Raw genomic sequence first — 26692 nt, 5'->3', positions numbered from 1 at the left:
AGAGAAAATGAATAACACATTTGTAAATAATTTTTTTCTGTAGATTAATTTTAATAATTTTCTCCATTTGAGAATATAGAAATAAAACTACAAAATAGCTATGCCACCATCTTAATTATATTATCCGGTTTTTACAAATTTTATTTTCAACACATTTAAATGACTCATGAGTAATGGAGAGTAAGTGACATGACTCTAATAAATCATTTCTTGGAACCAACTTCTACGACAATATTCTCAGAATAAGAGGAATTATTAAAAAGTTGGCAATGAAGTGTCCTTACAAGGATTTGTCTGGAAATCAGAAGGGAATTAGATATTTTCAAGAATCTAGTATGTGTTAGATATTTTAGAAATGATATTCTATTTCTCAAAACAATCTCTAGAGAAAAATAAAGCACCAAGACATTATAAGGCCACTGATCAAGGATGTGGTAGACATACTTATGTCTGATTTCATAGTGTCTATTCTATGTTGCTACCCTAATGGATAAAATTCACTTATTTTTTAAATTGAAATACCTTGTTCATCCCTTTGCTACTGAGTTACTGCTAACCATATGATAGCTTTGTATGATGTAGATTATTAAAATAACCGATTTTCTGGCAAAGCACATGGAGTATAGACAGCCCTCAACCAAAATCTCATACCCTTAAAAGGTCTTTAGAAAAGAATAAATAGAAGAAGATACTTAAGGAATTTTTTTCTTCAAATAGCTCCAATTCAATAACCTTATAGGATTTGGGGTGGAAGTAAAGGAAGGGCAAATAGAAAGCTCAAGCTGCAAAAGGAGCATTTATTTCAGTTTACAACAGTGAGAAGAACTTGGGACTTAATTTTATTTTATTTATATAAGGTAGATTCAAAATAAATATGTTGATATAAATGTGTTCTGTTTATTCTAAAATACTGAAAATATCATTAATAAATTCTTAAAGCATTCTAACTCCTGATTATTCCAGTGTTTGGGACAATTAACAAAGAATGATTGTTTAATTATTGGTATTAGGGATGTGGAAGGAGCCATGAGATTACAATTTATGTGAGTGGGTAATTTCATGATTAAGAAACGAGGCACAGTTGACAAGTCTGGCTTGGTGATGTTCATGGGGAGAAGCAAAAATCTTTAAACTGTAGGAAACATTCCTCACTCCAGGCCTATTCTGATCTATTTACAAGACTGATTATTGTTCCTGTGCACAAATCTTACATTGAAAATCACTTTTCAATTAGACTTTCTTGCTTCTAGCCTAATTTAAAAGATTTGTGTCTTAATCAATAGATAAGAGAATAAGAAAGTGGCAGAGTAAAACACGCTAAGTAACTCTATTTATAGAAATTAAATTAAGTTTTTGTCTATTTAACTAGTGTTACATTTTATTAAAATGGCTGGAAAGATTTCACCAGAAAGTCAGGTTTGAAATAGTCTAATTTCAAATATAGGCTATACAGTACAAGTGAATTCATTTTGGAGAATTCTAAAGGTATTTAAACAAGATAGGAAAGCAGCAAAGAGGCCTGTATTGGCCTGTTGGAAGGATAGAAGACACATGCTAAGAATTTTGGACAGAGAAAATAGTGCCTTCAAACAAAAGTCCAAAATCAAAAGTCAAAGTATGGATGCTCTCTGAATTGCAGGCATTGTTTGGCAATCAAACTGTTTGTCAAGTGGGCCACTCTAGCCTACTTTGAGCTGAAAGATAGTAGGAGTTTATTTATTTAATGATGATTAATGACTCTCATTAGCAAATCAGCAGATGCTTTTCAACATAATAATGCACTTTGTGTTCATAAAGCTTAAACTAGTTTTCTAGTTATATTATTTTTGGCTTATACAGTATTTTAAAAATGAATAAGAGAATAAAAGAAAATGTTATTTTAAAATAACATTCCAGTTTCAATTAACTAGAAGGTGGGGAAGGGGTGATGTCTTCATAAGAAAACACTGCTGTTTGATTAAAAAAAAAAAATAGCATGTTTCAAAAGAAAGGCAAGATCCATTCCTACTCTCCAACATCACCCAGAAAAACAAATAGTTAAATCACTCTGCATAATAAAGTAACAAATATTTTGAGACTTACCCTGCTATATACCAGAAGAGGCAGAGGGAAGGGGGAAATAAGGACTGAAGATTCAAGATGCAGAAGAGATTAAAGATGAAGAATGGTTTGGGATAAGAGATGGTATTGGAGAGATACAAGCAATTATTCCTGTGATGGGGGTTATCAAGAAAATTTAGAACAGTGTAGGCTTATTCAATCTTAAATGACTCTGGATTGTGCCATAGTCCTCTTTCATTGTCACCTGCATTATGGTTTTCATGAGAACGAAAGAAAGTGATACAAATGAAAAGAGTAATGTTGAGAGAGTGCAGCAGCTTCAGTCTCTATTATGGAGGGTGCTTCTGGAGACAGGATTTAAATTCAGAATTGAACAAAAGCATCCCCAGACATTCTTTGAAAATTGTAGGAGAGAGTAGATTTCCCTTGTATGTGGGATGGGGGTCAACTCTTTTTACTTGAATATTGAAGGATAATGACTGGTGAAAGTCATCTGGGTGATAGATACTAAGAATGGATACAAATAAAATATGAAAATAATGTATTTTCAACTACCTTTGCACCTCCTGATACAAAATACTGTTTAGTCCAAAAGAAGAAATACAAAAATTATGTACTTGACATATTATATCAATATATATGAGATTATTTCTGATAGATTAACAAATATGCTTGTTTTTCAAATGTAAAATAGTAAATTTAAAAACTGAAAAATATGGATGAAATACTTGTCCTATTGTTCCAAATCAATACATATCATGCTTTATCGTATATTCCAAACCAAATATATTTCTGTGTGCTTAAGTAAGGTTGGTTAATTTTAGTTCAACATTAATGGAACAACTATACTGGAAAAATATTTAATAATGAATAAATAAGATGCTTTTCAAGCTTTCTAAAATTGCTATGGCAGCATGTCATGTAAACCAATAAATAGGGGATATGGTTTCAACAAAATAGCAACAACAACAAAAAAATGCCAAATGAATGTAAATGAAAACTTTAAAAATGTGTAAATCATTTTTGTGGGCTGAATTGTGTTCCCCCAAATTTCTATGTTGAAATCTTAACCACTAGTAGTACCTCAGAATGTGATAGTATTTGGAGAAAGAGACTTTAAAAGGGTAATTAAGGTAAAGTGAGATCATATAAATGGACCCCAATCCAATGTAACTGGTGTCCAGGACATAAACACACACACAGAGAAAATCTCATGAAGATAAATGGAGAAGACAGCCATCTACAAGGCAAAAAGAGAATCCAGAATAAACTGTCTTGTGTACACCTTGATCTTGAACTTCTAGCCTCCAGAGCTGTGAGAAAATTAGTTTCTGTTGTTTATCTCACGCAGTCTGTGACACTTGGTTATGGCAGCCCTAACTAATACAGAAAACTAATATAGCCCTAGTAAACCATGTAGATTATAATAAGATAGTGTTAAATTAAGTTTAGCTTAAAACCTCTTGTATACTTTGAATTCCTGCGTAAGAAAGGGCAAGCTAACTAAGAGTATAATCTTGTAATAAATAGCTGAGTGTCATCCAATTACAGAAGCCAAGTTTCAGTCAATAACAGGCCACCAACTGATTAGATCATATCTATACAAGGCAAATGCCAAGCTGTAACTAATCAAGCTGTTTCTGTATGTCACTTTTTTTTTTTTTTTTTGGTCTATAAATACTTTCTGCCCACTTGCTATGTGAACCTCTTCGTATATACTGATTCAAGGTGCTACCTGATTCATGAATTGTTCTTTGCTCAAATAAACATGATTAAATTTAACTTGTCTAAGGTTTTTAACAGTAGAATGAACCCATGTGAAATGTTTAATACTTTACATCTGTTCAAAGTGGAATCTGTTCTCTCCCATGCAGATGTTAACACTAGCATGGATGGACACATTCAGTGAAGGACCTTTTGAGTTAGGAAAGAATCATATTAGGTTTGTAAAATTCAATCTTCAGTCAATAATAAATATATTCTGCTGTACTTATATGTTTTTCATGTGGCTCTAATGCTTAAAGAAGTTTTTTGTTCATCTGTTTGTTTTTTAAGAAAGGGGTTGGGAGATGAGAGAAGTCAGTGATATAATTGAGAGATTATATAGATAAAGCTATTTTGATTTGTAAATTGTGATTCAATAGCATATGAGAAGTTTCATTCTTTTAACGTTTAAAATATTCAATATTGTAGCCTTTTACAATATAGTTTATTTGATCAGTAATACTAATTTTTCTAGGGGAAATAAAAGGTCAGCTGTTGAACCATTACTACATACTACATGACAGTCCTTTTCAGAAGGACTTAGAGGTGAAAGCATATGGATAGCGTGCCTAGGTGTCTTAGACTGCACTACAGTGTTGATTTGAATGTGTTTACGGCACCTTTGCCTCTTGAAACCTAGCAGAGCAGAATTCACAGGCCCTTCAAAATATAGGACAACTAAGCTCATTAAGTTAAAGGTCACATGTTCGTATCTTAGTAGTATACATGTACATAAAGCAAAAAGGTCGATCTTGCATATTTCAATAGTACTGATACAGCATTAAACAAATAGAAAATTAACTTGGAAACAGGCTGAAAGGTTAAAGGGGGCAAACAGATGAAAGCATTCAAAGCACAGCAATTTGACTATTACAATAAAATTAAACATTGATTCGGCAAATGCAAAAGAGAATGTCAACTAGTCTTTTCGATAATATTTTCTTTAAAAGTAGAAAAAATATTTGTGAGACCTTTCAAATGTAATTTTGATGGAGTGTCCAGGTTCAGCTTCAATCACCCACTCACAATTCAAAGAGTCTTTGTAGTATCCTGGCCATCCTGGTGAGAGAATCACTCCACTGGGAGCTGAAAAATGGCCACCACATGGGGCTGAAAAATTAAATCAGAGAACAAGTAAGAATAAAACATTCAGCATAAATCACAGATATTATTCTTAACACTAAAAATTTTTTAAAACAAATCTCTGCATATCTTTATTAAATAGTTAATACTATTTTTGAAAGTAATGGTACATCATCAAAAATGATGATTTTTCTAAAAAGGTAATCTACTTTTCAAAATATGAAATAGCTATATTTAGCATAGCTCATCCTTAAGTCCTTAAGTCTATGAATAATACCCCTTACATATGTTCTTGTCTCTCTATCATCATCTTTGTATTCAAAGCTTGAAAGAAAACCCAAGTTGTTAGTTTTGATCTCTTTCTCTTTTATTTTCTTACTTATGTTATCAAATTCTACTAATTCATCTTATACACTAACAGTTTGAACTTCCATTTTCCAGAGTCACTACTATAATTCAAGCCTTCATTGATTCAGCTTTTTACCTTATTTCTCATCTGCTATTTTCTTTCTTACTTTAGTACAGCTGTCAGAATAATGTCCTCCAAATTACAGTTTCATCACACCATTTCCTAGACATCTATCCCCTTTCTTTGTTTTGTATTTTGATCTCTTTTCTTTTTAATATCAAATTTAAATATTATTTATCATTTCAAATATTGTATCCTCCGATTTCCCTAAACTCACACATAATTGAAACCACAATGATAGCATTGCAGTTCCAGTAAGCACTGATTAGATCATTTAGTGTAAATGCTCATTTTGAAGATGTGTAAACCAAGTTTTAGAGAGAGCAAATTGCCAAAGTTCACTATGTTGAAAAGTTTTAAAATCACTTTCAACTCAACTTCTGCAAAACAAAGCCTTAGTATTAACCCTCTTCCATTACTTCCCGTATTGGTAAATGAAACCACCATCTGTCCAGTTGCATAAACTAGAAAGATAGAAGTATTCAGTTTTCATACTTATATTATTTTTACCATTTACTCCCATATCCAACCCATCCGTTACTCCCATATCCAACCCATCTGGGAGCTCGCTCTTGTTTCTCTAGCTCTATGACTTTTGTCTTAGTTTAAAGTACCATTATCTCATCCCTCAGTATGGAAATATCCTCTGAACTGGTCTCTGCATTTACACTATTCTCCATGCTACTGATACAGTGATTTTTTTTTTCTTTTCTTTAATTCACAAAGCTTACCATACCCTTTAGCGACAACTTTCTGTGTTTCCTGATAAGGCTCTGTAGGATCTAGCTGTTACTTATTCTCTAGCCTTGTCACGGAACTCCCCTTCACTCTGCAGCCCAGCTACATTAGCCTGCTCTACTTTCTGGAAGTATACACCGAAGAGAACATGGAGGAAAGAGTATTTGAGATGTTGAAAATTATCAGGAAAGAAAAAAAAGGCTAAATGTATACTAGATCAACTTTTTAATACATCACTATTCCCAGTATCTTATCACATTATTTTCTTTAAATCTTCCCATTTAAACTCTTACCCATGTGTTTATATTTTTTCTAGCTTATTTCTTTCTGCTTTGTCTTACAGAATTTCTGAAAACAATTGCTCTAGACACTACTTTACTCCTTTTTATTCTTTAAATAACTTGATGGAACCCAAATGAAATAGTAAATATTTATAAATTGGCCTAGGAATTAAACATTACTGTAAAATTTCCATTTTTAGTAAAACATTTTCTATGTGAAATTGCCAAAAGATGTTATTTGTATGACAGAGAACCTTCATAAAAACTAAGTTTTCTTCCTTAGTAGAATTTAATTTCGTTTCCTAAAAAGCTTTTAAAGGAGGCCATTTTCATGAGGATTATTTACTCTTCCTAGTTATGATGACTCATAATTAGGTTTCCTGTAGGGTTATGCATTTCAAAAATGAAATTATGTGCATAATAGTCACGTAAATTACCATACTTTACAAGACAGAGCTAAATATTTTAGTGAGAGAGAGTCCTCAAAGTATGGAGTATTTCTGACACAAATCTTCATTATGTCAGCAACTCATATTGTTCCAGAAAAGCATTCATTCATTCAACCTAATCATCATTAGGCAAGGTAGTCATAAAATTAACAATTGAGTAATGGGCCATAAAGGATTAAAAAGTAAAGTACTGAGAAGCATTCTGACTAGTCACTCAGTGCAAAATGTGAGGGAAGCAGAGTTAAGAGGGGGCTTTAAAGTGAAGAAGTAGCCTAAAGATGTGATTGATTGCTGTTTGTTTCTCAAAATGACTCTCCAGAATAGTGACCCTGCTTGTGGTTCTTCTTCTACTTCTGATATTTTCTGAAGGTGCTATTTTCTCACTTAAAGGGTTGGAATTTCCCTAAATTATTCTTCCAAAAGTATAGGAACCGACTCTCCAGAAGGTCTACGCCCAAGAGGGGAGAGACATGCTTATGTGGGTCGGTCAGCAAAAGTCTCATGATTAAAGTGACCCTCAGGCACATGAGAGGAAAATGTCAGTAAGGAGATGTCATGGTGTAGCAACAGTGGAAGAGTATGGAGTAGATAAAATGCAAGAGAAAGGAGAGACTAAATGTAGAAAAACAAAACAAAACAAAAAAACAGCTGAAGAAAAAAAAAAGCTGCCCAGAGTTTTGGAACAAAAGCCTAAAAATACTATTATTATTGTTTTTTATTTATTTATTTATTTATTTATTTATTTATTTATTTATTTGAGATGGAGTTTCGCTCTTGTTGCCCAGGCTGGAGTGCAATTGCATGATCTCATCTCATTGCAACCTCCGCCTCCTGGGTTCAAGTGATTCCCCTGCCTCAGCTTCCGGAGTAGCTGGGATTACAGGCATGCACCACCACACCCGGCTAATTTTTTTTGTATTTTTAGTAGAGACAGGGTTTCGTCATGGCCAGGCTGGTCCTGAACTTCTGACCTCAGGTGATACACCCGCCTTGGCCTCCCAGAGTGGTGGGATTACAGGCATGAGCCACCATGCCCGGCCTAAAAATATTATTAATTACACATATTTTACCTGTAAAGAAATCTAACTGCAATATGTGTAAAATACAACTAAAAAAAACCCAAAAAGTTAGTTACTCAAATTTAACAATGCTGCCATATTCATATATTGCCTATGTAGTTAATTATGTACCTACCGAAATTTAAGAAAATCTTATACATTTTTTTAACCAAAAATGAGCTTGTGTATCTCCAGGTATGAAGATACTATACTTTAAAAAGGATTTCTCTAAAAAACAATAACTACTCCTGGCTGAACAAGAAAAAATTGGAATATACAGAAAGCAAAAAGAGGACCAAGGCCATAAAGAAGCATTTTCAAAGTCCCATTCATTCATTCATTCATTCATCTTTTATTCATTAATATTTCAGTTTTTCCACATACCATTGTGTGGCAGGTGTGTGCTTGTGTGGCATTTGTACTACTTCTACAAATGAACATTTATGGAATGCTTTCTATGTGTCAGGCACTCTTAGATTATTTTATATAATGCTCAAGATAATCTAGCCAGATAAGAAAACTGATGTGTAAGGAATTTAAATAATTTGCATCTGAGCTGTCAAGGATTTGAACAAAGCCAGTTCGACTCTAGAAAAATTCTTTCCAACTGACATTAAGATAGTCTTTTTCCTCTCCTCACAGTGCCCATGGTGCAAAAGACAGAAACATTAACAAAAGGTAAAAATGTCAAGTTCTGTAACAAAGGTATGTCCACAAGGGGCCTAGAAAAGGAGATGAATACATGCTTCATAGAAGAGATTGTGTTTAATTTGAAGAGTAAACAGGATGAACTCAAGAATGAGTCAGAATTCACCAACAGAAAAACTGAGGGAGGATATTGTAAATGAAAGCAACATCACATGCAAATGTGTAGAGGATTGAGTTAGCACAAAGTAATGCAAATACCTTTTCTAGGGAATAAAGAAGTGATGAGAGAAGATTAGAAAAGGAGCTGGTTTGCTCCAGTATGGAAAGTGAACCATGGCAATTGAAAAATTATTGACAAAGGACACATACATATATACATATATAGACAAAGGATACGATTTTCATTTAAACAAAACTTTCATGTAAAATAGATTGCAGCACTACACCTGGATTTAGTGAGATCAGTTAGGAGATTATTACAACTATCTAGGAAAGGCATTATCAGATTCTGAAATAAGGCTATAGCAGAGATAGGCAGAATGTGCAAGGTATTTACGAAGGAGAATCAAAAGCATTTATTGACGTGCAAAGAGTAACTCTGAGGAAGGAGTCTCAACCGGTCCTTGACCCCTTGGCATGTGCAATAGGGTGGACGGTGATTCCATTCACCAAAATGGGAAACACGGAACAGGGAGGAGCTTCATGCAGAAAGTTAATGAGATTCAGTGCTAAAATGGAAGGGTCTAAGAAATATCACAAGAAACAAGAGAAAATAAAATCTGGAGCTCTTAGCTATCTTAGGAGTGATTTTCAAAATTAATTGATGTTCAAGTTTCCACATAGGTTGAAGGTAAAGGTGAATTTAGAGGAAAAGATGAGAGATGATTGAATATGCAACCCTTTGAAAAAAGTTTTAATTTAATAAAATTAAGTAGGTACTGTCCAATAGCTAGTATATCACTACACTGAGAAAAGGGCTGAGATGAATTATTTGTTTGGGTCTTCCTCTCATCGAAGTGTGTGAACTGGGATAACTTTAACAAGTAAAAATAATAAATTCCTAGGTTTTAGTGGGAAAATAGAATAGTGTATATCTCACTTGACTGAGATAAACTTTAGTTTAACTAAATTTAGACAGGCTTCTTCTTGACTCAAGACCCTCCTTCCCATCTCCTTTTCCTAGAGCATTTACTTTAGAAAACTTATATATTTTTTTCTCTCTGCACCTTTGAAATGTAAATTTTCTCCCAGCCTCTTGCTAGTTTTATGACCCAAGAATGTCTTTTTCAATGACCTGGGAAACATCCTTTGGAGCACCCTTATCTTCCGGTCTCTGTGGGAGAGTGGGAACCTAACTTTAATAAGCTCCAATTATCAAACATAAATGATCTAATCACATTGGCCAACCTACCCCCTAACATGCTCCTACTAGCTCACCCCAATGCTTAAAAACCCTCTCTCTCTTTGGAAGGAGTTGAGTTCAATCTTTTATCTCCTTTGCAATAGTCTCAAATAGTCTTGCTTGCCTGTTTAACTCTGACGGAGAAATTTTTCTTTGACACACACATGATCCTCAACTTATGACGGAGTTTTGACTTATGATCATGACTTGATGAGAAACATGGACTAGGTAGTGACAGAGCTGAGACTCAAATTCAAATTGTTAAATTCCTAGTTAAGAATTACTTCCACAATAGATTTATGACTTTTCCAAAAGGAAATTTTATTTAAGCATTTTATACTCTCTTTACCATTGTTTAGTGAAGACAGAAATACATGAAAAGTCAGCGGAGTAGAATATTCAGTCCAAAAGTTTTTAGTATAATGTTGAGGCTCTAAACACTCCATTTTAAGTGCCTCTCCGCTACTATTTATTATTCATTTTTAATTTATTAAACATTTAGTTTCTGCTACTATGCCTAAGATACTGTGCTAGCTGCTGAAACTGAAAAAAAAAAAATCTATATGACATTATATCTGCCTTCAAGAGATACACATTTTCTACAAGGAAGATTGATAGAGTTAACATTAAACATGATAAGTACATGCTTGAGCTGGGTAAGTAGCTTTGAAATATAGGGCAGGGACAGGTACTATGCCAGGGGCATTAGGAAAGAGTCCCGGAAGGAGATGTTTGAAGATGAAGAATTTAGATTAAAAAATGAATACATGCAAAATAGGCTTAACAGAAGGGGGACAGATAGGCAGAGATAGGAAGTAAAAAATACTAATCTGTGTGAGGGAAAAGTCAAGTGGTTCTTTGTTACTACAACTTATTGTTAGTGGACGCCTAAGAAGGAGCAGTTCGTGGGGGCCTCTAGTTATAATATGCAGTAATTATTGCTTTCAAAGATTTTCAAACTTTAGTGGGCATCTACTGAGCTTGTTAAAATGCAGATTCCTTTGGGAGACCGAGGCGGGTGGATCACGAGGTCATCCTGGCTAACATGGTGAAATCCTGTCTCTACTAAAAAATACAAAACTTTAGCCGGGCACGGTGGCGGGCGACTGTAGTCCCAGCTACTTGGGAGGTTGAGGAAGAAGAATGGCGTGAACCCGCGAGGCGGAGCTTGCAGTGAGCCGAGATCACGCCACTGCACTCCAGCCTGGGCAATAGAGCAAGACTCCATCTTAAAAAAAAAAAACACACACACACACACGCAGATTCCTGTGCTGTACTTCTAATAGTTGTAAGACGGGACCCAAAAATCTGCATGGTTGACAAAACCCGCACCTGATCCCTCAGGTCCTTTTATTGATTAGGTATGTGGACCACACAGGAAATTTAAGGGATGTGGGTGTTCTGTGGCTGCAAGACTCCCTTGGTTAATCTCTCAGTTTTCCGGGATGAGGAAGTTATTTGGATATTTTAGTGAAATATAGGTTGTTGCCTTTAATTCTCCTTTTTGTAGCAATAAAAACAACAATGTGATATATAAAGTCGACATAATTCATTTATCTAGCTTTTTTTTTCTAAGGCCTGAAGAACGTCTGTTATAAATTAATGGGAGTTTGAGGGCTGGCTCAATTTTGTGTTACTTTAAGAGAAAAGGATACATTCAAAGAACCCACTGTGTTTTAAGACCTGGATGAAAGAATCAGAAGTGCTTCAGACTGCATTCTGATAAAATTCTCTTGAATAAAAATGCTAAGGAGTGCTGATACTCCACAGCAGGAGATGCTCTTTCATCTGAGAAGTGGTACTTAGGTGCTCAGAAGGAAGTTGGGGACCATGAGCTGAGCTAGGTTTTGATCACAGGGATTTTGCCATAGGTGAATTAAAGAGGTGAACATTGTAGCATTTCGTCTGATAACAGCCCTTCTGTGGAGTTGTGCCTGATAAAATCTAGATGCCAACTCAAGGACAATCAGACAACGACAGTTCCATTTTGTTCCTTTAAAAAAAAAATGCTTTATGGTTATAGGTGTGTGGTAAGTAATCACCAGCTCTCTCAAACCTCAGCACACCGCAAGGTGGTTCAAAAAAAATTACAGGGAACAAGTCAGGTATGTATCTAGGATAAGAAGAGAAAGACAGAAACATGATAATTAAAGAGCCAAAAGAGTCCATTTCCATAAGTACTATCCCTCCCCATACCCAGCTCCACAAAGTTTAGAAGCAAAATCCTGCCAATGGCTATTAGATTAGATTATTCTATACTAGTCCTCCAGGAGATTTAGAATTTAGTAACATCTAAATACTTAACTAAAGGAGAGCTCTCTCTCTCTCTCTCTCTATATATATATATAAATGTGTGAATACATATCTGTTTATAAGAACCACAAATCAATTCTGATCTATGTATCAAATTGTTACTCTAATTGCTTTCTCAAAAGAACTCTCTCTAAAAAGAATGTAATGTCTGTGAATGAGAATGGCTTCCTTTCCTCTGAGACTAATTGAGATTCAAGAGAGAACCTCCTATCCTCAAAGGGAAAGTTCATCAGGCATGCAAGTCCAGCCTTGTCTCCAAACAGTTCTCCTGGGTCTTCAGTCCCTTCCTAATCATTCAAAGAATTCTCTTAGATATCCCATTAGGGAGTAGGAAGGAGCATAAGCCACAGCTATGCAGGGAGTTCTGTGCTGAGGGCAAGGGAGTTCTTGCTTGAGTAAGCATTTTATAGAACATTCTAAAGCTGGTGAAGCAAAAACAGAAGACTTTTTTTTTTTTCTAATTACTGCCTTAAAACACACACTGCCAAATCTCTTTCTGTCCTCAAAGAGCATGTTAAGCAGAGACTCTAGTTTTCTTATCACTTCTAATATTTAAAAACTTGGTCCAGTTCAATTTAAAACTCTTATCTCTTTCTCTCCATTCACTCACCCAAGGGGCCTCTGAGTAGTGGCCAGAGAGACTTGGAGGATGGGGAGGAGTATGCTAAAGGAATGCCAGCACTTTCAGATTCACTCCTCTACTTACTTTAGCACTTGGAGAAGGTATTATCATTTATTTCATATCTTGTTCTCTTCCTTTTACCTTTAGATCCTGTTTCCTGTGGTGAGTTAGGGCTGGAATGAGGTAGATTATGCTATCACAGCCCTTTCCTGGAAGTTACTGCTTTCCTTGAAAACTTTTGTCTGGTCACTGGTGCCTCCATTTTGTCAGGTATGGAGAATGTTGATTCTCCAATGAGAACAAATGAATTGTTTGCAAAGGCCAAGAGTGAGGAGAATTGCTTGTCACTGCACAATCCCCTGATAAAAGAGAAGCTCAACCTTTTGTAGTTGCTTGTCTGCTCCCATCCCTGGCAGTATACCCTATAACTATGTTGGATTGTCTTTTCCTGTGGCCAAGTCTGAGTAATGTCTTTGGTATTCATTTGATGCATAGGAAACTTACATCATTGACTAACCAAACTGTTGGAACTAAACAGCTGTCCCTCTCTCCAACCTGCCAGCTTTTCACCAACTTCTTTTCTCTTGTTCAACAGGCATAGAATGTAGATCAGCAAGTCCATTGTATAAGCAAATATCCACCTGAGAATTCTCTTTCACACAAACATCTCCATTCTCTGTAAGGGATTCTCTTGCAGCTTTTTCCCTCAATTTGGCTTGAAGATAAGGAGACTAGCACTTTCCTTCCTCTAAGAAGAATGAAAAACAAACAACTTATGATTCGAACAGTTGTAGATAGATGGATGATAGAGATAGATATATAGATTAGATAAAGATATATAGATCTCCCTAGCTTTTGCTGCTTAATACATTGGAAGTAGGATGGCAGAGGTTATGATTGAGATAAAAGAATCAGCTAGAACCCACTTAAGCTCTGGAGGGGTGTCTCGTCCTCAAATTTTCATGAAGAGGAATATAGATAAATTTTTCTTCTTAACCGGAGACCTAAGTTGCCAAAGCAAAAGCAGCACGAAAATTTAGTTCTCCACTTTGTTAGTCACACATTTATTCCTATTGTTTTCCTTGTCAGGAGGGCTGCAAATATAACAATGTTCAAAATTGTTTCTAGTGTCCACAAGAAAGAGGCAACTTTGCCTGTCTTAACCCAGCATCTTAGTAAAATCATCAACTTTGAGACAATAGCATTCATCAGACTCTTCTAATGTATTTCACTAAATGTAATCTCCTTTATCTATAAAGCAGCCCCATGAATGTATTACATCTAATCATATTCAAAAACATGATCATGTAATCCAGAAGGCCAATATTCATTTCCATTTTTGTCAGGGAGATTGCTTTAGATCAAAGGGGGCACTGCTGACTACAGTGTAGGGAGCATGTGAGTCAGTCAGGTAAAAAGGATGAGAGAAGCAGAAAGCATACATGCATCAGAGCCTTCTGAGACTCAGAGGAGAAATAATTATGAAGAAACTAATGGTTGGGCACAGGTGGACTGAACAACAAGCCATTTCTAATTTGAACTACAAATTTCAGTATCTGCATGAGATCTGGAAGGAAAAGACGAGGAAGGAAAAAACCACAGGGATCAAGTATCTTTAGAGAAGAATGGTATATCACTTTGGCAGCTGTGTTGAGAATAGAACTGAATGAAAGAAGAGACAGAAGCAGTGAGAGCAGTTAGGAGGCTACGGATTAATTAAAGCCAGAGACAAAGGTTGCTAGGATCAAGATGTCAGCAGTGGAGGTAGTAAGAAATACTTGCGTTTTGAATGATTTCAAAGGAAGAGCTAGCCAGTTTTTCTGATGCATTATCTATGGTTATGACAGAAAGAAAGGAGTCAGGAAAGATTAGACAAAGACTGAAGAATTTTGACCTGAATGACTGAAATAATGGAGTTGCTATTAATAATGGAGAAAGTGAGTGACAGTAGCAGGTTTAGAGTGATGTGGGGAGACAGATCAGTTTTGGACAGGGTAAGTTTTAGATGCCTATTAAACACCTAAGTGCAGATGTGGAGTAGGAAGTTGAAGATATAAGTCTACATTTCAGGGCAGAGAACCAGGCTAGAGATGTAAATTTGAGAGACAGCACCATATAGATATTGTTTACAGTTAGATACTGATTGAAAAATCACCAGTGAAATGAATGAAATAGAGAGCAGAAAATATCCAAAATGTAGCTCTGGGACATGCACTTAAACAGATCACAGAGAGGAGGAGAAACCAGGAAGGGAGACTAAAATGAGCCTGAGCAGTATATTTAATAAAATAAAAGTTAATAACATAATTTTTAGACTTGTGTAACTTACTTTTCCATAAACAATTAAATAATTATATAACTTTAAATTATTGAGGAAAATTTGATTTTAAAACAAAAATGGTATTAATTTCAGATTCTATAACAAAATAATGAATACATTAATGCATCTTTCATTTTTGTTCTGCAATAAAATCCTTTTCAACTTTCACTCTATATGAGTATAGTTCAGTAGCATTTTGTTTTAAAGGATTCACCAATGAATAATAAATCTTTATATTCAGGAACTGTTTCCTTCTGTGGCTGCAATACAGGAGAATTAATTTATGTCCAACTGTCTTGTTTTTTAAAACAGAAAACTCAAGATGACTTAGTTATCACTGCTTGACACTTAGAAAGAGAACCTTCTTGTTTTATACTACATCTCATGGCCTGGCATCTCTTTCAAGTTCTTTTGGGATTCATTGGCTGGCTTGTTACTGGCAAATTCAGAAGTGGGCATTATAAAGTAGAAATGCAACTCAGAGAGCAGCTGAGAATATGTGTCAAAAACTTGCTGTCTCTCTTCTTGTTTTCAAAACCAGTATATAATTTCTTATAACAAGGTGGAGAATTTATTCGCCAAGCTTCCAAGAAGATAGAATCTCAACTGAAAACCATTAGAATGGAATTAATGAATCTTTCTTGGGTGCAGAGTATAGTGGAGTGGATTTTCTGGTAAATTGAGGATAATGTGTGTGACAGAGGGACTGAATTCATGTAAGCAAAGACATGGGCCCTGGAAAGGAAAATAGGAAGGGAGAGAAGAAAAACAGGGATGGGAGGACTGTGTGTGTAAGCATGGGGGAAGACAGAAAGGAAAATAAATGATAATGATGATGATTGTGATGATTTTTACAAGCTACCTTGAACGGTGGGTGAGAAGGGGGAAAAGATGGCTTAGAAATATATTTGAGAAGCTTTCTGTTTACTTCATTGTATAAAACACTTGCATCCTAACTCAAAAAAAAAAAAAAATCAAAGTAAAAATCTCTTATTTATCAATGCTTCTTAAATAACTTTGGTATAGTTCTTTAGTCTGCCTGAAATCAAATCATACTAGATAACTGAGCCACATTAAGAGCTAAATTATTAGCAAAATTGTACTGTCTCATGGTAAAAATAGGATAAGACATGAGGGGAATATCAATGCAAAGCCAAAAGGATATTGCAGAGAGCTCTTTGAATTTGAAATGATCATTTGGGGGAGAATGAACAATTCAAGATAGGATGTTCCAGTTAGACTCTAGTTGCTAGAGGATCGGACTTAAACAGTGTTACACAGCTTCACAACAAAAAAGAGTAACTCAAGAAACTTCCTCATGAAATAACTACTTTGCAAAATGATTCTTAAGTGGCCCCAAAGGATATTCAATTTATGGAGACATTGGTGTGCTTTCTTAGAAGGAATAGAGTTTGCTGTCCAATATATGGTTTCTAAACTGCTTCACTGGCCTAGCACAATGGATTGATTGCTGTTCTTTTCTAATGTCCATGAAGGTATTGTGTAAGCTAGTGGAAACATTGCTCTCAGCTGTCAATGATACTATTTTTGTATTATTTGTATTGTTTTTAAGCACAGAAATATTTATCTATAATTATGTCTGTATAAAAAGTGGGAAAACACACGTGTCCCTTGGGAGAGTAGCCTGCTTCCTTTAGCCCATCTAATTCATTTCTATTACTTCCTTGCTCCTGTAAGCATTTGAGATTATGATTCCTAATCTGTGGCATTGGGCATTAGGTGCTATCTGTAGATTCAGACTCACCAAAACTACCATCTAGTCTAGTGGCAGTTGGCTTCATCATCCTAGAGAAGATAAATATCTAGATGAAGTTGAGTTGAGTAAAAGTTTTGGAAAGACATTTTCTGGCTGTGTGTTAAACTCACAGAACAAATTAAAAGCAAGATTCCTACTAGGAAAAAGTATTAAAAAATTGGAAAATCAAAAGTACCTGCAACAAGATCATGGCAGAATTACCTATAGCTAATTTACCAAATAATCACAGACACTCTTCTTTATAAACTGATTTCAAGAATCTGGTAAAGCAAATCAGAACTGAGAAAAAAATAAATTAATTATGGCTATATTTAAGAAAGAAAGCCAAGTAATGATGCTTAGATCATTTGAGGTAGAAACAACAAAGCAGATACCTTTTGACAGACAGTGAGGCAGGCAGACAGTCTCAAGCCCTTGGAGTTGGCCCTTAGATGGTCAGATTTAGGTGGGCAGAGATGAGTGAGTTTCCCAAATCCCAACAGGAAAATCCCTCTGCTGAGTCAAATATTACTCTTAAAATTTGCCTTCTGTATAGCAGTACTGGTCACAAGGAAAATTCCAGTGACAAGGAATTCTGTGGGATTTTACTGGATGATTACAGGATTTGGGAATTTTGTGGGTCAAGGATGGTTCCAGTTTGCATTGCCTAGTACAGTAAAGGGAATTCCGTTGTGTGATGTTCCCTTGAAAGAAAGAATTAAGTGAAAGTACTATCTTAGCTAGGCACAGTGGCTCACACCTGTAATCCTAGCACTTTGGGAGGCTGAGACAGATAGATCATCTGAGGTTAGGAGTTCAAGACCAATCCTGGCCAACATGATGAAACCCCATCTCTACTAAAAACATAAAAATTAGCTGGGCATGGTGGCGCACACCTGTAGTCCCAACTACTCAGGAAGCTGAGGCAGTAGAATTGCTTGAACCTGGGAGGTGGAGGTAGCAGTGAGTCAAAATTGCGCCACTGCATGCGAGTCTGGGTGACAGAGTCTGAGACTCCATCTCAAAAAAAGAAAATAAAATGGACTGTCTTACTCATATTTCAGGAGACACACATACACATGCTTAAGTGGAGAAATAAAATTGAAATTTGGCCGAGTGTGGTGGCTCACACCTGTAATCCCAGCACTTCGGGAGGTCGAAGTGGGCGGATAAACTAAGGTCGGGAGTTCAAGACCAGCCTGACCAACATTGTGAAATCCCGTCTCTACTAAAAATACAAAAAAATTAGCTGGGCATGCTGGTGCATGCCTGTTATCCCAGCTACTTGGGAGGCTGAGGCAGGAAATTGCTAGAACCCGGGAAGCGGAGGTTCCGCCGCTGAGCCAAGATTGCACCATTGTACTCCAGCCTGGGCAACAAGAGCGAAACTCCATCTCAAAAAAAAAAAAAAAAAAAAAAAAAGAAATACAATTATGTTGTGTCCCATTTCCAAACTCCCTTACACTTGGGCTGGTAGAAAGAACTTTCAAGGTTATGATACAGATGAGCTTTATGATGTCCTCAGAGGTCCCTGAAATTCTGATAATATTACAAGAAATTTAAAGGTAGATTTAGGGTATGAAAAAAAGCAATTCCAAGAAGGAAGCAAGAAAACTGTACTTGAAGAGGGCTGAACTTAGTGAGGAGGCTCACAAGATATCCAAAAAGGGCCTGGACTGTGCAGAATAGTAAAATAAATGATCGTGAGGGAAGCTGTGTTGTGAAGGGAGGACAGTAGTTTAAGCAGCTGCTATGAGTGGGACACTGGTGAAGAGAGAGGAAGAGGATTTTTAGAAAGCTTTCTGTGTCATACATTATGAAAATCCCGGGTCAACTCATTAAAGGAGGTCTACAACAATCGTCTACACAGTTCTTCAGGGCTTTAGAATGTTTCTTTGAAGAAGATGCCATGAAGAGACTGGCCCTAGGGAGAGCCAGATATATTCAGGCTACTGTCTCAGTGTCGGTGAAGGAGTCATTGCCTGCCATTAAACCAAGTTAAGATGACAGTTTGTGGAATTCAGTGTGAAATAACTGCAATGCTGATTACAGTAACGTATTTTGTTTTCCATTAGCAGAACTGAAAGCTCATAAGGCCTTAAAAGGCAACTAATCTTTCTTCTTTATGGCGAAAATTCGTTCTAGAGAAATGAGTTGAAATTTTCAGAAAGTCCCAATCTATCCTTATAGTTAATGCATCAGTGTTGAACTTCAGGTCAGTGAATAAAATGTATAACCAAATTATGTTAAATAATTATATTTAAGTTACCTGAAATGTGGGATCATAAATCTGCAACATATTATGATATTTCTCCCTTTTGGTCTGACAATCCTTATTCAAGGACTATGGCAGATGAAAGTTTCTTTAACTATTCTCAAAGATTTCCCAAAGTTTTAGGGACTGATTGATTCATCAGTTTGAGGACTGATTGACATTGGTGGATCACAAATTTGCCAATATGCCTAAACTTTTAGACACTTATGATACAAAGGAGTTGGGGATGGTGGTAATCTTTAAGTGGATTGAAGCTCTGAGTTTTCGAACAAAAACATTTTATACTGACTTCCATTGTTCTGTAAGTTCTGATTCAAACAAAATGTTCTACCTTCCAATTTTAATACACAGCAATCCATATACATACATAACTTTTAACAATGAATTTGATTTTGAAGAGAATAAAATAGAAGAAGAAATTTAGTTGTTTTAACCAGAAAATGCAAACATGTACATTTAAAAAGTTATTCTATTTGAAATGTTTAATATTATGATGATTTAAAAGTTTCAGCTAAAATGTTAAGCATGTTAACATTTACTAACATTTGTAAATGTTGGAGGCTGTGATAGTGCCCCAAAGATGAACTATAATAAATAATACGCAAATTTTTATCTTTGAAAATACAGACTGTCTAGAGAAAAAAGGAGACAGGAGAAGTAGGCTCCCAACCATAGCTCTCTATGTAAGTGGGAGTGGCTCTGGAAGTTTCAGGAATGGTGGGGCGATGGGGAAGGTTTTTTTTTTTTTTTAAATTTAGGAAAAATAAAAATAAGATTTCGTCAGCTAGTCTCAGACTTTCATTATTAGTACCTAAGTAGAATTTAGGCAAAACCAAAGGAAATCAATACAAATCTTAATTAGAGGCTAAGAAATCAAACCCACCTGAGTTAGTTATAGAGTTGACAACAGTCTGCTTTTTTGGGTGGAAACTGGCTCAGAGGGTGGTTTGGCATAGAGTAGTAACCTGGCAAAGGCCACCCTAAGATTGCTTCTGGCCCACTCCAGTTCTGCCTTCCTTGGCTCCAACCTCATCCTTAGTGATGTTTCCACCTTGCTACTGGGTCCACAAACAGGCAGGTGAGCCAATTGTGTGTAATTTCACTCACACATAGAGAAAAACAATTCGTGTCCGTCAGAAACTTCATAAAGGTTCTCTTTGGGATGTGCGGAGGGCTCATTGGCCTTTGTCAAGTTACAGTTCTGAATATTTTATCTTATTTATTTTTAAAAGTTAAATGCCATTTGTTTTTATTTTTCTTTTTTTTCTTTTTTTCTTTTTTATTTATTATTATTATTATACTTTAAGTTCTAGGGTACATGTGTATAATGTGCAGGTTTGTTACATATGTATACTTGTGCCATGTTGGTGTGCTGCACCCATCAACTCGTCAGCACCCATCAACTCGTCATTTACATCAGGTATAACTCCCAATGCAATCCCTCCCCCCTCCCCTCCTCCCCATGATAGGCCCCGGTGTGTGATGTTCCCCTTCCCGAGTCCAAGTGATCTCATTGTTCAGTTCCCACCTATGAGTGAGAACATGCGGTGTTTGGTTTTCTGTTCTTGTGATAGTTTGCTAAGAATGATGGTTTCCAGCTGTTTTTCACAGATAGTAAAAATCTCCCTGAAATTGCTCTATCTAAGTAATCAATCACTTAAATTATTGATTGATATTACTAATTACTTTTACCTCCACCATGAAGCTAGGCACCAAGCAACTCTGAAACCAATACCCAAATTAGGCAAACGAGGATCCAACAAAATTCAAAAATTACCTAGAAGTGGTCTCTGTATGTGTCCACTGAGATTTAAAACAAATTTCAGTGCAGGGGAGGGTGAGGCTCAGACAGTGTCATTTCCCAGCTGCAATGGCATCCGATCAGCCCCAGGGTAACTTTGGGGCTACTTAGCATTATTTACAAAGGGTCTAATGCTCTGGACTTCTCTAGTCTTTCATCAGATCCAACCCACTCTGTCCTCCACTGCAGTCACACTGAACTGGCTCTATTCCTTTTGCCTGAAACACACTTTTCTCCCATTTCCTACTATTCCTTCAAATACTAATGTGTGGCTGCAGGGAGCGGTGGCTCACGCTTGTGATCCCAGCACTTTGGGAGGCCGAGGCAGGTGGATCACTAGAGGTCAGTAGTTCAAGACCAGCCTGGCCAACATGGAGAAACCCAGTTTCTACTAAGTATACAAAAAAATTAGACGGGCATGGTGGTGCGCACCTATAGGCCCAGCTTCTCAGGAGTCTGAGGCACAAGAATCTCTTGAACCCAGGCGGCAGAGGTTGCAGTGAGCAGAGATGGTGCCACTGCTCTCCAGCCTGGGCGACAAGAGCAAAACTCTGTCTCAAAACAAACAAACAAAAATGCTAATGTAGATTTTTCTTACTGGTTCCCCAAGGCTGGATCAAAAACTATGTTAAAAGAATGGGTGAGCTCCGGCAAAATGAATGATGGAAAAACGAAGTATTACTATCCATACAATCCATTTTCCCTTTTTACCTTAGTCCATTATTATGCAAATCCACTATGTTTTTAAAATAACATCATAGTCATAATTATTGACAGAGTAGCCCCTGCTGAACTCGTACTATTTGAAGTTTGAAAAGGAACACTAAAGTCATCGTGTTCTGCCCCCCTGATATTACAAATGAGAAAGCAATTAGAAGTAAAAAGGAGAAAAGCGTTAATTGAAGAGGCCACTAGGAAAACATAATTACATGGTCTGGGATTACTTCATTATGAGACATTATGAAAATGTTCAATCCAATGAAAGTCAGCAATATATAGGTAATGCTTCAATTACATCTGCTATACTTTGGAAAACTACGTATTAAATATTCTTAATTTACCAGCTAGTCAGTTTGCAGACAGGTAAGAAGAAAAACTTGGAAAATAAGAAAAAGAAACTACTTTTAAAATAATCAATTACCATATGGCAATCTACTAAAGAGTGTTATACAGTTATAGTTCATCTATTTCTTAGTAAAAGTTCATTTAAAATCTTTTTTTTCCTTTTTCTTTTTTTCTTTTCTTTTTTTTTTTTTTTTTTTTTCAGTGGGAGTCTCGCTCTATCGCCAGGCTGGAGTGCGGTGGCACAATCTCGGCTCACTGCAAGCTCTGCCTCCCAGTTTCAAGTGATTCCCCTGTCTCAGCCTCCTGAGTAGCTGTGGCTACAGGCGCGTGCCACCAAGCCCAGCTAATTTTTTTTTTTTTTTGTATTTTAGTAGAGATGGGGTTTTGCCATGTTGGCCAGGATGGTCTCGATCTCCTGACCTCTTGATCCACCCGCCTCGGCCTCTTAAAGTGCTGGGATTACAGGTGTGAGCCACCATGCCCAGCACATTTATATCTTTTTAATAAAATAGATATGTATTATTAGATACTATAGTGGAAGGAGAAATTAAAACTTAGAATGTTAACTCTCCTATGGCAAATCTAAATAAAGGTGCCTCATTTCAGTAGATTCTAAATTTATATACTGTATAATTGATGTGTTTTATTTTTAATTATGATCATCCTTCCTTCTTACCAACATAATTTGAGATTTTATATGAGTGTATATATACAAAAACAGGCCAGGCACAGTGGCTCATTCCTGTAATCCCAGCACTTTGGGAGGCTGAGGCAGGCAGATCACTTGATACCAAGAGTTTGAGACTAGCCTGGCCAACATGGTAAAACCGTGTCTCTACTAAAAATACAAAAAATTAGCCAGGCACGGTGGCAAGCACCTGTAATCCCATCTATTCTGGAGACTGAGGCAGGAGAATTGCTTGAACCTAGGAGGCAGAGGTTGCAGTGAGCTGAGATTGCACCTTTGCACTCCAGTCTGGGCAACAGAGTGAGAATCGGTTTAAAAATAATAATAATAATGATAATAATAATAATTCCAAAGATCATACATATATCACACACAAACACACACACACACACATATGCCCTGAACCTTGTTAAATACATTTAATTGGAAAAATAAAAACTGAAAAAGATTAGCAAAAGATGCTTTCAAAAATCATATATTTTAAATAAATGACTGTTTTAGCATAAATGTATTTATGATAATTTTTATGATAATTGATCATTATTAACACATTTTTGAAAATTAGTGTGTACCATGAATAGCTAAAATACCAAGAAAAAAATGAATGGAAACTATAAAGTGTATTAAACTATAACTTTGAAGTATACTAAAGAGGGTTTACACATGTGACCAATATTTACCATTTATTAATGTGTATCTTTTAATAAGAGCTTTTTTAAAAGAAAGCTTCTAAAAGATTTCTAAAAATTTATTTCAATATGAAAAATTAAAAGTGTAATTTCCTGAACAACATATGTTTAATATAGAATACAAAGAAATGTTTTGAGGTAATGATTATGACAGTCCTGGTAGGATAATGTGTTTCCTGTTGCGGTTTCTTGTGCATAATGATGATGAGGTTCTACTTCTCACTCCACACTACACTTACCTCCACATTTTGGAATTGGTCCACTCCACATTACTTTTCCATCCATCAGAATACATGTAATTGTTTCTGTTCCCTGGGTTTTAATAAATCCTTCTTCACAAATTACTGAAATTGAACTTCCTAATTGAAAGTTGTCCCCAAACCGCCGTGCATTGATTGGTATTCCAGGATCAGGGCATTCATTATGTCCAAATGCTTTAGAATAATATGCAAAGAAAAATACACACATACAACATTAGCCAGAGAGAGATCTTTCTATATTTTGGGTTAAAAAAAAAAAAAAAAAAGAGAGAGAGAGAGACAGATGTTTTAAAAGGTTGTGTTTATTTCTACACAAGTTTTTATTTATTTGCTTTAAATTTGAGGTTCTCCTCTGACCATACTTGTTTGCCTGTGATGTACAATAAATGTGATTTTTTAAAATACGAATTATACTCTAAAATTATAAAATTTCAAAATAGAATTATTTCTGCTTATTTCTGGAGACCATGAGACTAGCTAAGAATATGCAAATATTTCCAGTATAAGCTGGTCAGAATTTCAACTAATTAAAATGCAAAGCAATTGACCAAACCCCTTCAGAAATTTTTCTTTATTTGTGTCTATTTCCAACTGGAAATAGAGAGAGAGTGAGTTTCACAGTGAGAAATAAAGTGAAATGTCTCAATCTAGTATGAAAGTTTTACAATTTTTAAAAATAATTTTCCATGACATTTATTTTCTGCCATCTGTGAAAAGGGAAGAGAGTTAATTCTTTTGCAATTATCATGTTCTAGGCACTGTGATATGTTATTATCTCATTTAATATTTAGATGAGGAAAGTATTGCCATCTATTCAAAAGAGTAATGTTAGACTCAGGAAAAGTTAAGTCGCTTGCCTAAGGTCATAGAAATAGGACTTGATAGGATTGAAATGTATTCCCTGGACTGGTTTTTAATTTTTTCTCAACAACCTATTGTATCTTGGGTTATCTGTCTCACATCTCTCAGGAGAACATGAGTTCTTGAGTTCAGGGCCACTATCTTATTCTACCTTGTTTCTCTCACAGTTTATATTTGGCTAAATTACAGCAAAGAGCAGGAGTATAATAAAAATGTGTTTATTTGAATTTTTCATAGATTATAGATTACATGAACAATCCAAATTTTTCTCTGTGTTCATCTGAGTGACCAATTGTATATTATAAAATTTTAATGTATTATAATATAAATGGAATAATATTTAAAGTAGCAAAGTCTAAATGTGTAAAATATATTTTATGAGATGCTTATAATTTATTATATTTATACTGCATTAGTACAGGCAGTTATTTTATATTTTCTCACTAATCATCACTTTGATGCTGGTTATAAATTGTATAATTTTACTATCTGTTCTCCTTATTTTGAATGAAACAGTGCAAAATAATATTAAGGTAAGTTTTAGAATACATAAAATATGTTTTGTATGTATACATATTTCCAATTATTATTTTATTTTGTAATTTTAAAAACTCAATTTTAATTAAGCAGTGCGACTCTAATATAGAGTACCTGATTGACATTTTTTCAGAAAAAATGAATCTGATTAGTAAGCGTTAAATAAAATAAAATTCACATTATTGATTATTTACTATAGAACAGAACCAGGAACAGGGAGAACTAGTTCCATAATACCCTGAAAAACTATCAACATTAAAGGTAATAATATTGTTTATTTAAGACAAAATAAAAATTACAGATAGATAGATGCATATACATATCTGTCTTTAGACATGTACATGAAATATTTTTAAAAGATTCTCAGATAAAGCAGTCTTTTTATACAACAAGTTTCTATGACACACTTCACCACTAATTTAACTTTGATAATAGGCAATTACATGTTTACAACTTACAGTTACACTATTCACCACTAGTGTCGCTTTGAAAATACAACAACTATACTTTGTTACTACCTGCCAAAGCTTAACGTTGAATAGGTGAGGATGGGAGTGAGATGTGAAATTCTTTCTATAAAGCAACAGGAAGAGCTGGAAACTAAATCCTATTATTATGTGACACTTAAATATTAACTCATCCAATTGGTCTGACACAGTGTAAAAGCTTCAAGGAAAAGCAATAAAAATTACTAGTATTCTATGGTTTCAGGTATAATATTTGCAAACAGAGGCATTAGTATGTAAGTATTATTAATCTACTAAAATTTTTTCTTTTTTATGTGATTCATCTTTTTTTCTAGAATTATAAACATTTTTGCAGATAAATAATATTCAACATCTCACACAGTAACACAAAATGTCAAGATTATTGTTCAAAAACCAACTAAACAATAATGGCTAATGTTTATTAAGCTTTTACTAGGTAATATGTACTTTGTGCTAAATTATTCACATGCATCACCTAATTTATTCTTTATAGCAATCCACTGTGGTTTTACTAATGTGAGTATTGTGGCTCAGTTATAAAACCTAAAACAAAACTAAGATTCAAAGGTCATTACTTCCTTTTCTATGATGCTACTGTAGTCACGTGATTTCTTCTTTGGAATTTTAATTCTATGCCATTATTAGTTGTTTAACATCTATTGGTGCATGAATATCTTCAAGGGAAACTCTATTTCTCTTTCACGTTGCATACAAATAGCAAAGTACTTGATCTATAATAGGTTTGAGTTTATGCTAAGATATAAATATGTTGGCTGATATAACAATTATAAATATATTGTCTTATATAAAAACAATATTTGAAACATATTTCCTTGATATTGGACCTCTCACAAAGAAAGAAATGTATTAATAATCATAATAATAGTAATAATAAGGAGTAAAATGTGATTGGAAATGAAGGAAGAAATGATCAACTTTGGCACAATGAGATTTACAGCTTTTACAAATTTTCTTAACTAGGAAACAAGAGAACCAACATGCATGATCACTTTTCAACTCAAATTTATAGAAATATATTATATGGGAAAAAAACAGAAACAGAA

At 35.1% G+C, this 26692-nt stretch overlaps 1 protein-coding gene across 5 annotated transcripts in view; it reads right to left on the bottom strand.

Moving 5' to 3' along the window:
- Nucleotides 1-26692, bottom strand: part of CSMD3 (CUB and Sushi multiple domains 3) — a 1234985-nt gene that overhangs the window by 437501 nt on the left and 770792 nt on the right. For all 5 annotated transcript variants that reach the window (XM_050802135.1, XM_050802136.1, XM_050802137.1 and 2 more), the window contains 2 exons: nt 23722-23916; nt 4797-4935 (listed from right to left, as the gene is read on the bottom strand). In XM_050802135.1, the coding sequence (XP_050658092.1) occupies nt 4797-4935; nt 23722-23916 (334 nt within the window). The remainder of the gene's footprint in view (nt 1-4796; nt 4936-23721; nt 23917-26692) is intronic.

The sequence above is a fragment of the Macaca thibetana genome, chromosome 8 (assembly GCF_024542745.1).
Source record: "Macaca thibetana thibetana isolate TM-01 chromosome 8, ASM2454274v1, whole genome shotgun sequence".
Classification (NCBI taxonomy): Eukaryota; Metazoa; Chordata; class Mammalia; order Primates; family Cercopithecidae; genus Macaca; species Macaca thibetana.
Note: the sequence above shows the minus strand (reverse complement) of the source record. Positions and strands in the feature narration are given on the sequence as shown.